Below are 14,763 nucleotides of genomic sequence, written 5' to 3' on the forward strand. Positions count from 1 at the left end.
AAAAGCAGAGCCAGGCCTCGAGGCCCGTCTCCTGATGCTAACTGGCCACGCACTGCTCCCACTACTCCACCCAGTTGGCAAAGGAAATAGAGCCATTCACTCTCCCTGAGGCCCCAGCCCACATCCCCTGCCCATCCACATCCCCTGCCCATCCACATACCCTTGACCACAGAACAGAATTAGCCCCTCAAGGAACCAGCCACCCTGCTGCAGAGAGTGGAGGCAAAGCTCAGGCCAAGGCTCTAGAACGCTCCAAGCACTCCTAGGCCAGGGAGCCACCCAGAGAGCCAGCTGAGCAGCAGCACGTGGGTTGCTGGCCAGGGCTGGAAAGGCACGGCCACCTGGCTGCATCTCCCAGCAGCCTTCATCCCCACATCTCCCTTTTTCTGGCCTCTGGGAGTGTCCAAGGCAGGTCCCCTAGCCCGGAAAACACCAGCCGCAGGCCTGTGGTGCCCGTTACCTTTGGGGAAATCATCACGGGTGCCCATGTCCTGGGTGGGGAAGGTGCCTGCAAGGTTGCCCAGAGGCAGCAGCTATTTCTGGGTGGTGCGTACAGTCCTTGGGGGTCTGGAGGGGTCCGACCTGTAACATCTGGGACCTAAGGATAAGAAGAGAAAAGAGAAGTCAGTAAAAGCAAATTAACACTTTTAAACTACTTCACAAAAAGCCCGTCAGGAGCTAAAGCATTATTGTCATGAAGAAATCGGCCATTAAACTGAAGGATGCCATTTTTCTGACATTGGACTCACAAATGTTTCAGTTCCCAAGTGCGAGGCCACGTGGTTTTGGGAAGAGTTCGTTATGAAGAGTGTCAACGAAACCCATCAACCTGCCGTCCCTTGTCACTGAGACATGGGCACCTTTAGGGTCGCGGGGAAAGATGATTTTTTTCAAGGTAGTGTCTGACACTTTGTTTCTCCAGCAGTTTCTGTTTGCTTCCGATACCCCTCAGTCCACCAGCTGCCCTGAAAGCCCATGGCGATGTTGGCCTCTGTGACCACTCATCACACAGGTGTTGGCGGGGCCTCTCGGACACCGGCTCTCCAGTCTCTCTCGGGATGTGTGGTTACGACCTCCATGACGTCCTTGGTGCTCATTCTCACCGGACTGAACAAGCCACACCTGTGACCCCTCAGCCACTGCATTGTCCACACTTGATCCCTCCTGCCCTCCCTTCAGCCTCTGGGGTCAGCCGTCAGCTCTTGCCCTTGACCTAACTTCATTCTCTCTCCATGTGACAGGGTCTCACTGCACCCTCTGCAGCTTCACACAATTCTATGAATCCTTTGCTGAGATAATGGCGACCGTTTTCCCCTGACAGGTAATGGAGGTGCCCTCAGAGCTGATCTGTGGTAAGACCAGGGGTGAAGCCCACAGTTCCCAATTTCTACCCCAGACAGGAGCTCTCGTCCACAAAGCGTCTGCGGACAGGGCAGGAACCTGTGCCAACTCCCTTTTCTGAGCAAGAAATCCCAACTCAGGAACTGAGAAACCTGCCTTCCATTTGGAAGCCAGCCAGCCGCTGCCCCACCCGGGCCCCAGAAGGCAGCGTAGCTCCTAGCAACCCTCCACCCAAACACAGGTGTCCAGCCCAGCGCCGGGCGCAGCACCCAGCCCAGCACCCAGCCCAGCTTGGCCCCAGCCTGGTCTCACTTCTTAGAACCTCAAGACACGAGTTCCCTGTCTGAGAATTTTCCTCACAACCGGGGAGAGGGGAACTCTCTGTTTAATACCTACTGGGATAAGGATGTGGCCACACGGTGCTGAAAAGCAGTCCTGAACCCCTGTGAGACACGGCACCTCTCCCAGGCAAGGCGAGGGAAGATTCTGTTCCACAGATACCAACACCCCAGACTTCACCCCCTGATCTAGAGAACAGGCTCAAGAGATTGACCAGGCAGCTGGTTTCCAGACAAAGCCCAGCAGGAATGTGGCAGGCTGGCACAGACCTTCCATGGCTGAATTACAGCAAATAAGCTGGGGTCCTGGGATTTGGGGGCTGTGAGAGCCGCAGGCCCCACCTGTTCCCCATGTCTCTAACCAGAGGATACACTTTCTATGAAAATTATATGCAGAAAAGCAATATTTAGCTACAGTCCTTGTTCTCCTTAACTGCAGATTAGAATATCCTGGAAACTAATTAAAATTATAGATTTCCAGGCCCCATCTCTAGCCCCTGCTGAATTAAGTCTAGGAAATAGGCCACAGGGATTTTTTTAAAGCCTCTGATTTTTTTTTTTTTTTTTTTTTTTTTAAGACAGAATCTCCCTCTGTCGCCCAGGCTGGAGTGCAGTGGCATGATCTTGGCTCACTGTAACCTCCACCTCCCAGGTTCAAGCCATTCTCCTGCCTCAGCCTCCCAAGTAGCTGGGATTACAGGCATGCATCAGCATGGCCAGCTAATTTTTGTATTTTTAGCAGAGATGGGGTTTCACCATGTTGGCCAGGCTGGTCTCAAACTCCTGACCTCAAGTGATCTGCCTGCCTTGGACCCCCAAAGTGCTGGGATTACAGGCATAAGCCACCACGCCCGGCCTTACCTTCTGATTTTGATGTTCAAACAGGATCGAAAAATCACTGGCCTGTAGTTCAGATTCACTTTATAATAAGACCTCGGCCCTATTTCTTACCCTAGGCTGTCAGAGTGGTCATTGCTGCCTCAGTTTTCCCAAAGTGATTACCCTCTAGGAGGCTAAAGAGAAGACTCGAGCTGCCTGAGGGTACAGGATGCTTAAGTTTCAACAGCCACCCCTACTGCAATGGGCCTTCTGAACAAGACAGTTCTCCCACCGTAGCCTCCTCAGTGGTCAGAGGTCACAGGCCAAGGCAGCCCAGGTTCCCCCTGGCCCCAGGACACCAGCAGTACGGAAAGGAAATCTGGAGCCATTCCACGGCTTGCCAAAGCATCCCCTCTAGCAGAGCCCCTTTGAGACCCTCTCAGGGTCTACACCTTCGGCCCTTCAGGCCCCAGGGTCTAGTGCAGGATCTCCGAGGTGCCCACCCTAGAGGTGGCAGGTGGTCAGAGCTGCTATGGACAAACAGGCCCGACTAATGTGGGTGCAGTGAGGGGCACCACCCTAGGAAATCACTCTGGCCCAGGGGCCTGTGGGAACTGAATGATCCATATCCAAACTATAAAAGAATCAGGAAGTCCAGCACAAGTGTGGACAGAGCACAGACTCCACTGAGCACCTGACCCCCAAGGTGCAGTTCACCGAGGCCCCATCGCACCTGGCGCTGCTCTAGACACTAAGGCGCTACTCTCCCCTGTGAGAACAGCCAGCCCCTGATCCAAAGGGCTAAATGAGCCAGTGGATTCTGGTGACCAGGATCTTGTCCTCACTTCCTGATGCTCTGAATTGCTCCGCCTGGCTGGCTCCTCCCCTCCCAGCCTCCGTTTCCCAGCCCAGGGAATGGGGTGACCCAAAGTAAGTGGCCGTTGTCCCCTCCTCCCGTTAACCCTATGGCTGCAGAGGTTCCATAGTGACTGGCGCCACAGGAATGAAGAAAGGTGACGGAGGGGACTCAAGTGTCAAGTAGAAAGGGAACAAAAGCTAGCTAGGGGTGGCCCAGTAAAGAAGTTCACCCCAAGAACAAAACCCCAACTGCCCAGGCCTCGCACAGCCCACAGGGAGCGCGCAGCTCCACGTCCACCTACTCCCACGGGTCAGGGCAGACCCAGCCCACCCACCACAGCCCTGGGGCTGCCGCTCCCACAGCTTCTCTTGCTGTCATGACACCACCCGCTCTGACTTTCAGAGACCTCTGAGACGTCTCCAGCCAGAGTTCTCATCTCCTCAGACAAAGCTGGTGGGAACAGTAGAGCTCACACCAAGGTGACAGAGAAAGGAGGGGGGGTGAGCCAGCCTGAGGGGAAGAGTGGCAGAGTTTACAAACCCTCATTCTGGAACCAAAAACATGGCCCCCACTGACATACTGTCAGAAGAGAGGCCTCAGATCTAGGCCCCCTCCCGTCCCACACCCCACGAGCCAGTATGTCCCCGAGTGCCCCACTCAGAACTCCCAGAACGCTGGCTGTGGCTCAGACACAGTGGGGCTGGAATCCTGCCCTGGGCCCTCTTGTATAAACTTGGGAAGCTGATTTAATTCCTCTGAGCTTCAGTTTCTTCATCTGAAAAAAATGTCCTAACAAGGGGTTTTGTTAGGAATAAATGAAGTAATGTTAGAAATAATAGTCCTATTGCTGGCATATAGTAATTGTTCAGTAATGTCAGGTGTGAATCTTCCTTCTCCTTCCCTGGGGAAAAGCAACTCCCCCCGCCCCCCACTTCACACACACACACACACACACACACACACACTCACTCACTCGCATGTCCATACACCCGCACTGTCTTTAAAGTTATGACAGGCCAGCCCTCCATTCCTATAAGACAGACCAGGTGACACAGATGCCTCTCACGCAGAGGAGACAGATGTGTCTATAGAATAAGATGCTCAAATGAGAGGTTGCCTTTGACCCCCTCTAGCTCTCACCCCTGAGCCCACACTTCTAAGCGAATGTTGGCTGTAATGCCGAGCAGAGAAGGTGAACGGTCACTGTCACACCTGACAGGACGAAGTAACCCTGCTGCAGCGATGAGCACTCAGGGACACTCTCCACACCGTCTGACTAGGGCACCAGAGATGCTCCACAGAAAAGCAGCCTCCGTGCTGGGCCTGGAAGTGGGATCAAAACAGGTAGGAAATGGGGTCTAAATGGGTAGGAAGGAGGAATGGCGTTCCAGGCTGAGGAGGCGGCCTGAGGAAAGCACGGAGCAGATGTGCCTGTGAGTCTGGGGTCTGGCAAGAGGACCCAGGCCTGGGAGCGGGATGAGGGCCATCGGGGGAGACCCAGAATGCTCTGTGAGAGGGTCAGGGCTTGCCCTGCAGCCCAGGGGAACTCTGGAGACTGTTCAAGCAGAGGAATGGCATTATCTGACCTGCAGGTTCATGCAGAACGCTCGAGTGGGGCCTTAGAAGGACTTCCCAAGGAAGGGAGCCTCTGACAGAATTACAGGACTGAAATGTAGAGATGTTAGCCCAGCCTCTGGACCAGGCACAGAAAATAAACAACTTAACCAGGATTTGATACTGATTATACACAGGGTTTAGACTGGATGGAACATGCCTTCCTATATCTCGTGCTGTCTCCCTGAGGATAAGAAACAGCTACCCACGCCTCCAATCACCATACACATACATCTCACCCCTCCACCCACCTCTGCTCCCCTCATGGGAGGCAGCCCAGGCCATAGACCTGCAGGGAGGACCCTGGATGTTGTCAGGTGACCAACTTATGAGACTCTGCCCTCCAGAGTTCAGCCTGTCACTGAAAATCTGCAATTCACTCACTCATTCAAACATGCCATAGCTACTAAGATACGAAGGGGAATAAGACTAAAATCCAGCGCCTGCAAGCTGTGTGACTGAAGGCACATTGTTAAACTTCTCTGAGCCCAGCTCTTTTAACTGCAAAGTGGAAATAATGCTGTAATCCTGGCACTTTGGGAGGCCAAGGCTGGCGGATCGCTTGAGTTCGAGACCAGCTTGGGCAACACAGTAAAATCTCGTCTCTACAAAAATGCAAAAATTAGCCAGGCGTGGTGGCTTGTCCTTGTAGTCTCAGTTACCTTGGGGGAGCTGAGGCAGGAGGTCGAGGCTGCAGTGAGCCGAGATTGTGCCACTGCACTCCAGTCTGGGCGACAGAGATCCTGTCTCCAAAAAAAAAAGGAGATAACGCTTATCTCACTTCAATATTGCATTCAATAAAATATGAAAAGCGGGCCCGTTACAGCAGCTCATGCCTGTGAGAGGCTGAGGTGGGCGGATCACTTGGGGTCAGGAGTTAGAGACCAGCCTGGCCAATATGGCAAAAACCCCGTCTGTACCAAAAAATACAAAAATTAGCTTTGTGGTAGCACACGTCTATAATCCTACCTACTCAGGAGGCTGAGGCAGGAGAATCACTTGAACCTGGGAGGTGGAGGCTGCAGTGAGCTGAGATCACACCACTGCACTCCAGCCTGGACAACAGAGCAAGACTCCATCTCAAAGAAAAACAAAAACAAAAACAAAACCTGGCCTCAAGAGAGTGCCCAGAGCTAAGGAATGTCTCAGGAAAACAGCAGCATTGAGCAGAGATGGGTAGAGAAGGGGAGGCCCCAAGGGAGTCTGAGCAAGGACAGCCAGGGAGGCCAGGGCGGTTGGCGCCAGCAGAGCCAGATGAGCAGAGAGTGATTAGAGGTGTCAGCTCATCCAACTGGATGTGACCATCATGGAATCATCGGAAGCTTAGTGTGAGCAATATCTGTGCCTGTGGAGGCATGGGGGTCGCAGAAAATCCTGAGGTCTGAGGTATGAGTGGAAGGTTAAATAGAGACAGTGAGTCCAAACAATGCTGGGGAATTTGGATGAGAAAGGCAGGAGATTGGAGAGTAGCTGGAGGGGAAGGAAGGGTGGATGAAGTTGTGTTGTTTGCTTGTTTGTTTGTTATCTGTATTTTTCAGGGAGATTCTAGAGCAAGTTCACAGGAGGAGGAGAAAGAGCCAGAAGGAAAAGGCTGAAGACCCAGGGGAGGGAGGGGAGCTGATGGAGCAGGAGCCCAGTGTTAACAGCGGAGGGAGAAGGGCACAGGCTGGGCCAGACGGGAGTGCCAGTCCTCAGACCGTGGAGGAAGAGCCAAGGGTCCTACAGAGGGAGAGGTCAGGAAGAGAGAAAGGGCACGTAGAACAGCCTTGATATTGGCGGTGAAGAGGGAGGTGAGTCTGCTGCATGTGAGAGCTGGACTCGGGAGTGTGAAGTTCTGAATAGTCACGGGGGCATATTCTGACTTTAGAAGGATCAAACCATTCCTTTCCTTTCCTCTCCCAGATGCCTCCATCTTTATTAGGAGGGCTTCTTACAGGCAGCACCTACCCTTGTGATTTCAATTGCCATCTGATTATCGGGACTTCCAAGCCTACAGTGGAGCCCAGACCTCCCTCTCTGGAGCTGTAGACAAGCTGCGAGGAGGCCTGGATGGCTCCACCTGCGTGTCCATCTTTATTAGCTTGGGGCAGGGCTGGTTTCCACACTGACCCTCAACTCGGCCACTCCTAGAGCTGGCAGTCCCAAGAGCCACTTCACCCACAATGGGGAGATTGATATCCACACCCACCAGACCGCCTGTGGGGGTATCCAAGGCCCTCCGCCACTCAGGCCCCTGACTCCAGCTGTGATGGGTGTGTGGGGGCCAGCAGGAAGGCCGTTCACAGATGAGAAGCACCCCCACCACAACTGGACCCCTTTACCAGCTCTGGGGCTACCACCACTGCTGCAGATGGCGTCTCCTCTACCATCATGAGATCAGGTGGGGTTAATACTCCTGCAACCACTCTGTTCTTAGGCAATATTAGGTGCAGCCAGCCAGCAATTCCACAGAATGCAGACAAAGGGACAAACAGTGCCAGGCTCATGGCAATAACGCAGTAACTGTAGTGTGACTGAATGAATGAGTTCAAAACTAAAGCACATCTTCCAGACAGTCTTGCTGAGAAGAAAGTAAGTGAAGGAATTAACATTTCTTAGTTCCATTTTGCTTTGTGCCCAGGCAATATACTTCATGCTTCCAAAGACTATGTCATTGAGCTTTGGAAATAGAGAAAGAAAGTACATATTTTCATCCTCATTTTATAGACAAGATGATTGAGGCTCAGAGAGGTTAAGTAACTAAGTTGAAGCCACAGAGCTACTAAGTGGAAGAGTCGAGGCTGATGGTTTCTGCTCAAGGAGGTGGTAGTATTTCAGGGCATTCATTCAGGAGTCAACGGGGTCAAATTCCATCACTTACTAGCTGCGTGATCTCAGGCACATGGTTAAAATTCTCTGAGTCTCCATTTAACTGTGAAATGGAAATAATAATATCTATCTCCAAGGTTATTGAGAATATTCCAAAAAATATGAGAAACATTTAATAGGCTGATTGGGCCCAAGGGCCCAATCCACAGTGGCTATTAATAGTATTGGTTGTTTAGTAACTGTTTTGCTTTGTTCAGATGTTCAGGAAGAAAGAGGGGAAATGTCCCTTTTGAAAGTCTTTGGGCCAAGAAGCTACAGAGGCCTGGCTGAGGCTGGACAGCAACATGGAGGTGCCACCTTGTGCAGCAGGAGGTCCTTCCATTTCCTGAGCTGTCGAGGGTGAGCAGGAAGCAGTGGGCAGGCTGGGGCGGGACACTTACAACAGGGGTCAAGTACCACGTTGCTGGGAAGAATCTTTCTTAACAGAACAGTCTGTTCAGGAGGCAGTTCACACCTGAATCTAATGACCTCCCAGGACAGGGCAGAGGAAGTGGTCAGAAACCCAAAGCAGCACTTCCCAACTGTTTTATGCCCAGCGCGGCTGATGAATGTGGCCACCCATTTGTAATAGCAGCTCAGTGTGGGCGTCTCGGGTTGGGGGTGGATGGGCCACAGCATTTGAAACCGTCCCCCACCAACCCTAGGAAATTCTGATGTGATCATTAATGGTCTAAAAGATATAGGAAAGCCTAGGGTGGGAGAAAGCTTTATTTAGGCTGTTTTTGAAAAACAATGAGATAGGTTGCAAGCAGGGCCGCCATGTTTGATTGTCTAGGTTGGGCACTGCACAAGGGCATCCTAATTAAGGAGACATTTCTCAATCTCTCACACTACAACCTTTTCTTTTTTTTTTTTATTTGAGACACAGTTTCACTCTGTCGGCCAGAGGAGGGCAGTGCCATGATCTCAGCTCACTGCAACCTCCACCTCCCAGGTTCAAGCAATCCTCCTGCCTCAGCCTCGCAAGTAGCTGGGACTACAGGCATGTGCCACCATGCCCAGCTAGTTATTTCTGTGTGTATATTATTAGTAGAGACGGGGTTTTGCCATGTTGGCCAGGCTGGTCTCGAACTCCTGACCTCAAGTGATCCACCCACCTCAGCCTCCCAAAATGCTGGGATTACAGGCACGAGCCTCACACTACATCTTCTCCAAAGTCCTGGCAATGTTGTTTTAGACAATGACTGTACATATTTGCACATTCATTTCAGCCTTTTTCTGATGAAAAAAGAAAAGTGTCTTGAGAAAGAAACATCTTTTTCTAATTCTCAAAGGGAACCATATGAGTGGGCTGTGGTCCTAGTAACAAAGGCTGTGTAACTTATACATAAATTTACAAAATTCAAAATCTTCTGAACCTGCCGCCACCTTTGTGTGTGGTGTTGTTGCAAATATAAATTAGAGATAAATAAGAACTTGGGCTAGTGATTTAACAGAATTTCCCGTGCCTTTCTCCTGTCACTAAATTTCAAGCTGGAAGGGGCCTTGGAGGTCAGCTAGTCTCCTTCCTTATAAATGAGGGGTTAATCTGAGGCCCACAGAGGCTGTGTGACTGACTTACTGTCTTAGCCTGCTCAGGCTGGTATAACAAAATGCCATAGAATACGTTACTTAAACAACAAAAATTTGGCTGGGCACAATGGCTCACACCTGTAATCCCAGCACTTTGGGAGGCCAAGGCAGGCAGATCACCTGAGGTCAGGAGTTTGAGACCAGCCTGACCAACATGGCAAAACCCTGTCTCTACTGAAAATACAAAATTAGCTGGGTGTGGTGGTGAGTACCTGTAATCCCAGCTACTAGGGAGGCTGAGGCAGAGGAATCACTTGAACTTGGGAGGCAGAGGTCGCAGTGAGCCGAGGTCACACCATTGCACTCCAGCTGGGCAACAAGAGCAAAACTCCAACTCAAAAAACAAAACAAAAAAACAGAAATTTAGTTCTGGAGGCTGGGAAGTCCAAGTTTAAGGTGCCGGCTGATTCTGCTCCTGGTGAGGACTTGCTTCCTGGATTGCAGGTAGCTGTCTTCCCTTTGTCCTCACATGGCAGAGGGAGAGAGAGCAAGTTCTCTGGTCTCTTCTTCTACGGGCACTAACTCATCATGAGAGAACCACCCTCACGACCTCATCTGAATCTAATTACCTCCCGAAGGCCCCACCTCCTGATACCAACACATGGAGGGTTAGGCTTTAATATTTGCATTTGTGGGGACACATGCATTCAGTCTATAACACATACATAAGGCCATCAGGAGCCAATGCCTATCCCAGGGCCCATAACCCTGTAGGCATCACACTGGCTGCCAGCTGGGAAGGCCTTCAGCAGGACTGAGAGGAAAGCTTCCTTCTCCAGCTTCCCATCAAGGCCGCCCCAAAATGGTCACCTTGCCACTGCAGTGCCTGGTCAGAGTCCATGCAGTGTGCTCCCAAGGACTAAGGTTTTCGGAGGGGTTGGATGCCACTGCATCCATCCTGCCTGAAATCACACAGCCATTGGCTAGGGCTTGGAAGTCTTCTGCTGGCCCTGAGATTTCCACCGTTGAGGTAAGAGTTATCCCAGCACTTGATCACAGTGCTGGAGTCTCGAATGAAAAACGGCTTGGCCCACTGTCCCGGGAATGCCTTCTGCAGGGTTTGGCTGGTCAGTTGAGGACTCCTGCCCAGCAGCGGGAGCTTGAATCTTCAAACTATAGACTGTGAACAAACACCTGTACTCGGAGGATCAGAAGGGACTAGGAAGAAAGAAAGCAACTTGTCTAAAATCTCAGCAAAGATGTATTGACATGACTCTGGCATCTGAATGTCTGTCACATCCCAGGAAAGGGCTCTTGGCAAAGGCCTCCCTGCCAGAAGCTCAGAAGACTTCAGACCCAGGCCCTGTCCCTTCCCAGTGGCCCATGAGAAAGTCGACTTTCTTGAATAGGAGCCAGAGGTTTGCATGTGCCTCTCCAGGAGATACACCAGGTTTTGCCTGGGAAATGTAAATGGCTTCTGTGGAGGGACATTTTTTTTTCTGTCTTTGTTTTATTGAAGAGAAATCCAAGACCCAGGAAGGGATGTGAGCTGGGCCAAGAACCAGAGGTTTTAAAACACAAAATGGGAAACTGTGGCTCTGTAATTCAAACACTGAGAAGTACGTGGAAGAGTGATTGGTCCTCCAAGAAGAGGAATGGAGGAGAGGGATGGAGGGGTGGGGAGGGCAGAGAGAAAAATGGGGCTCAAAAGCCTGAGCACCATGAGGGGCTGAGATCACAGAGAGCAGAGGAAGGAAGGCACCCAACAGGAGAAGAAAGTGGGGAGGAAGAAGGGCTGGAGGCAGATGCCCAACCCCCTGGTAATCAAGAAAATGCAAATGAGATGCTACCACCATCCCACAAAGATGGGCAAAAATTGACATGGGTGGCACTGCCAAATGCTAGTGAGAGCACAGAGCAACGGGAGCACTCACGACAGCTGGCAGGTGAGGTACAAATGGGCACAACCCCCTGGGAAAGTGGTCTGGCTTTACCTGATAGAGCTAAAAATGCACAAACCTAATGTTCAGCAATTCCACTCCTAGGAACCCACCCTTGAGAAAATCTTGCACAGGTGATCCAGGAAAGGAGCTCAAGAGTGTCCAGGGCAGCTCCATGGATAATGGCCAAAATCTAGAAAAAAATCTAAATGTTCAACAGGAAAATGAAGGAATCAATCATGGTGCACTCACAACATAGAATATTACAGGGTAATGAAACAAACGACTGCCCCACTGAACACGATGGATGATGCCACAGCGTAATGTTTCGTGAAAGGAGCCAGACCTGAAAGACCACACAGGGTATGACCCTACTTCTACAAAGTTCAAAGGAAGACAAAACTACATCGAGTGTTTAGAAATGCAAACATAGGCCGGGCGTGGTGGCTCACACCTGTAATCCCAGCACTTTGGGAAGCCAACGCAGGCGGATCATCTGAGCCAGGAATTCGAGACCAGGCTGAGCAACATGGAAAAACCCCATCTCTACAAAAAAAAAAAAAATATATATATATATACACACACACACACACACACACACACACACACACACACACACAAAGATTAGCCGGGCATGGTGGCGTGCACCTGTACACCCAGCTACTTGGGAAGCTGAGGTGGGAGGAACACTTGAGTCTAGGAGGCAGAGGTTGCAGTGAGCTGAGACCGTGCCACTGCGCTCCCACCTGGGGGAAAGAGTGAAACCTTGTCTCAAAAAATGAAGCGAAATTAAATTAAAATAAAAATGCAGACATAGATGAAAAACTTGATAGAAAAGCAAGGAAAAATTAGTAGCGTGATTAACCCTAAGGGGAAGGGAGGCGGCTGTGATAAGGACAGGGCCCATGGGGGTGGGTTCTGGGAGGCGGCCAGTTTGTCTGTTTCTTGGCCTGGGTGGTGGCCACATGGACATTCACTTTATAACTATCCCTCACACTGTGCACGCATGTTATGCATTCTTCTGTCTGCAATAATAAACTTCCAGCCTCTGTGCTGGTGCGTAGAGTCTGGTGCCTCTGAGGTGGCCGTGGTGTCAACGGGAGGATGCGCTGCCCTCAGAGGCAGGTGTCTCCAGAGCTCAGGTGGACATCTCCCCATCCCTTGCCCCCAACTACCTTCCCCTTTCTTCAAATCTACTAGTCTTGGGATCCATGGGCTGAAACTGAGCCAGTCCTGGGAGCCAGCCAGCCTGTGGCTAGAAGGCTGCAGGGCCGTCTCCTGCAGGGCATTGGTGAGAAGGGTGAGGGACTACCCGGTTTGGGATAGAAATGATTATGGGACCCTCACACCACTTCCTGGAGCCAGGCACCAATGCCCGGTGGCCTGCCTCCGTGATGCTCCAACAGCACGGGCCCCAGTCCCTCCCCTCCCAGCGCTCCTGAGGAAACGGCAGCCCTCTGAGGTCCCCCGCCAGCACCAGCCCTTGTCCTGGAGAAGTGACTGGCAAAAACTTAGTTTCAGGAGACTGAAATGCGCTCCAGAAAGGAACACGCTAGTCTCCACCGTGACAACAGCGTCAACAACAGTAACTTCCGTTCTGCACATGGGCTAACGCACCAGCTGCCCTCCTGACTGTCTCCATGCTCACACGCGGCACCAAGAGAGGTTTTTTTAAAACCCCTCTTCACAGATGAGAGACCTGAGGCCCAGACAGGCAAAGAGCTCAAGTCCACACAGCCAGAAAGAGGTGGGGTTAGAATTCAAACCCAGAGCAGAGCCCCTCCAAAGCCTATGCTCTCACGGGGTGCCCTAGCACCCTAAGCACAGGTGCCGTCCCCACAGCATGCCCACACCCCTCCTGGCACCATCACCCACATCACCCCAGGGAGCCGCTGCCCTGTGAAGGGTTCACCCTGAGGCAGAGAGCACTGCCGACAGAGGCCATGACTCAGGGAAGGGGCCAGCCCAGGCCAGCCCCTCCTTCCTTGGCTCCCAGTGCTCAGAGAGCAGTGAGTCCAACCTCCTCCCCTAGAGCTGCCACATAAAGGCCCAGAGAGGGTCAGGGACATCCCCACGGTCACACAGCCTCCATGTCATGGCAGGATGCTTTTTCCTTCATTGTGCCTTTGTGCCTGCTCCAGTTTGGGTCCTTCTCCCTCCCTCCAAGGACTTCAGGGGTCCTGACCCGGCCTCCCATTCACCTCCCCACAACAGATGGCTTGGTGGACTTATCACCTCTCACCTCTCTGTCCAGAGGCCAAACCCCTGTCACTGGAGGAATCCAGGGTCCTTGGTCTCTACAGAGATGTTGATGCTTATGGGCCCAGGGAGGCAAGGATGGGCAAGGGAGGCAAGCCCCAGGCCTGGCCCAGCCTGGCCCCTACCAGCCACGCAGTCCTGGGCTGCAGCCTCCTGTCTGAGCAGGTGCTGGGTGGCCACGAGCCCCGCTGCTGGCGTGCTCCAGCTCTCAGCAAAGCTCTCCTTGAATAAACAAGGCTGCATAGCAACCACTCATTGAAGGAGCCCATAGCTCCCTGCGTGGGGCAGAGACCGAGCCAAGAGACTTTTCCCCTTGGTCTCATTGCCTCTGTGGCTCACTGGAGCACAGGCACTCCCAAGTGGCCGGCCTGTCCTCTGGGGTCATGGACACCACAGAAAGAGAGAGCACTGGGCCCCCTCTGCCTGGTGACTGTAGCCAGGAAGTGCATAGCTGGCTTGGTGCAGGGATGTTGTTGGCGGTAGAACCCCTGGTTTTGTTTACATGGTCTCTGGGCTCAATCTGCTTCTGCTTACTAGCTCTTCTAGAGGCAGAAAGGCAAAGTGAGCATCCAGGCCAGAGTGAGCAGGCAGAGCTAGGTTTGAATCATGATCCTGCTACTTCCAGCTGTGTGCCTTCTGGTCAGAACTTTACCTTTCTTGACTTCAGTTTCCTCATCTATAAAATGGGTACAACAATAGTACTGACTTGAGAGGGTTACTGTAAGGATTTCAAAGGTGCGTGTAACAGCTTGTAATTTTGTCTAGCACTTGGTAGGCTCTCCAACACTTCCCCAGAAATCCTTGCAGAGCAGGAAGCCTGTGGCCTTCTTCCCAACCAGATTTCTCCATCTTAACTTTTGGAAAATGTGAATCCTAGCAGCCCATGTGTGCTTTCTCACTGAGCCCAGGCTCTTGGGCGGAAATCTCAAGCTGGCATCCTCTCCCTGGAATGACAGCCAGTCCCACTCCTCATGCTACCCACTTCTAGCCTTGCCATCCAGGGGGCACAGAGTGGGAGCCAAGGACTCAATTTGTATGCAGGCTTGCAAACAGCCACTCGCCCAAAGACTCTATGAATTTTCCCAGGCAGCTCCTCCCCATATACTGTACAAAGGAATCGGCAGGTATGTGGAACACGCAGGGAGGGCTGGTGGGAGGCCAACTACACCTCCACGAGGCCTGGGCCGCTGAAATGCTTGCACACGGGGAGCGC

General features: G+C 52.1%; 1 protein-coding gene across 2 annotated transcripts in view; it reads right to left on the bottom strand.

Moving 5' to 3' along the window:
- The window catches only part of TOGARAM2 (TOG array regulator of axonemal microtubules 2), a 73,330-nt gene extending 59,547 nt beyond the window's left edge, over positions 1 to 13,783 (bottom strand). For both annotated transcript variants that reach the window (XR_010580518.2, XM_045369567.3), the window contains exons 1-2: positions 13,534 to 13,783; positions 461 to 598 (exon numbers count right to left, since the gene is read on the bottom strand). Coding sequence is in view for 1 of the 2 variants with exons in the window: in XM_045369567.3 (XP_045225502.2) it covers positions 461 to 488 (28 nt within the window). In the remaining variant the exon portion in view is untranslated. The remainder of the gene's footprint in view (positions 1 to 460; positions 599 to 13,533) is intronic.
- Between the last annotated feature and the right edge of the window lie 980 nt (positions 13,784 to 14,763).

This window comes from Macaca fascicularis, chromosome 13 (assembly GCF_037993035.2).
Source record: "Macaca fascicularis isolate 582-1 chromosome 13, T2T-MFA8v1.1".
NCBI classification, from domain to species: Eukaryota; Metazoa; Chordata; class Mammalia; order Primates; family Cercopithecidae; genus Macaca; species Macaca fascicularis.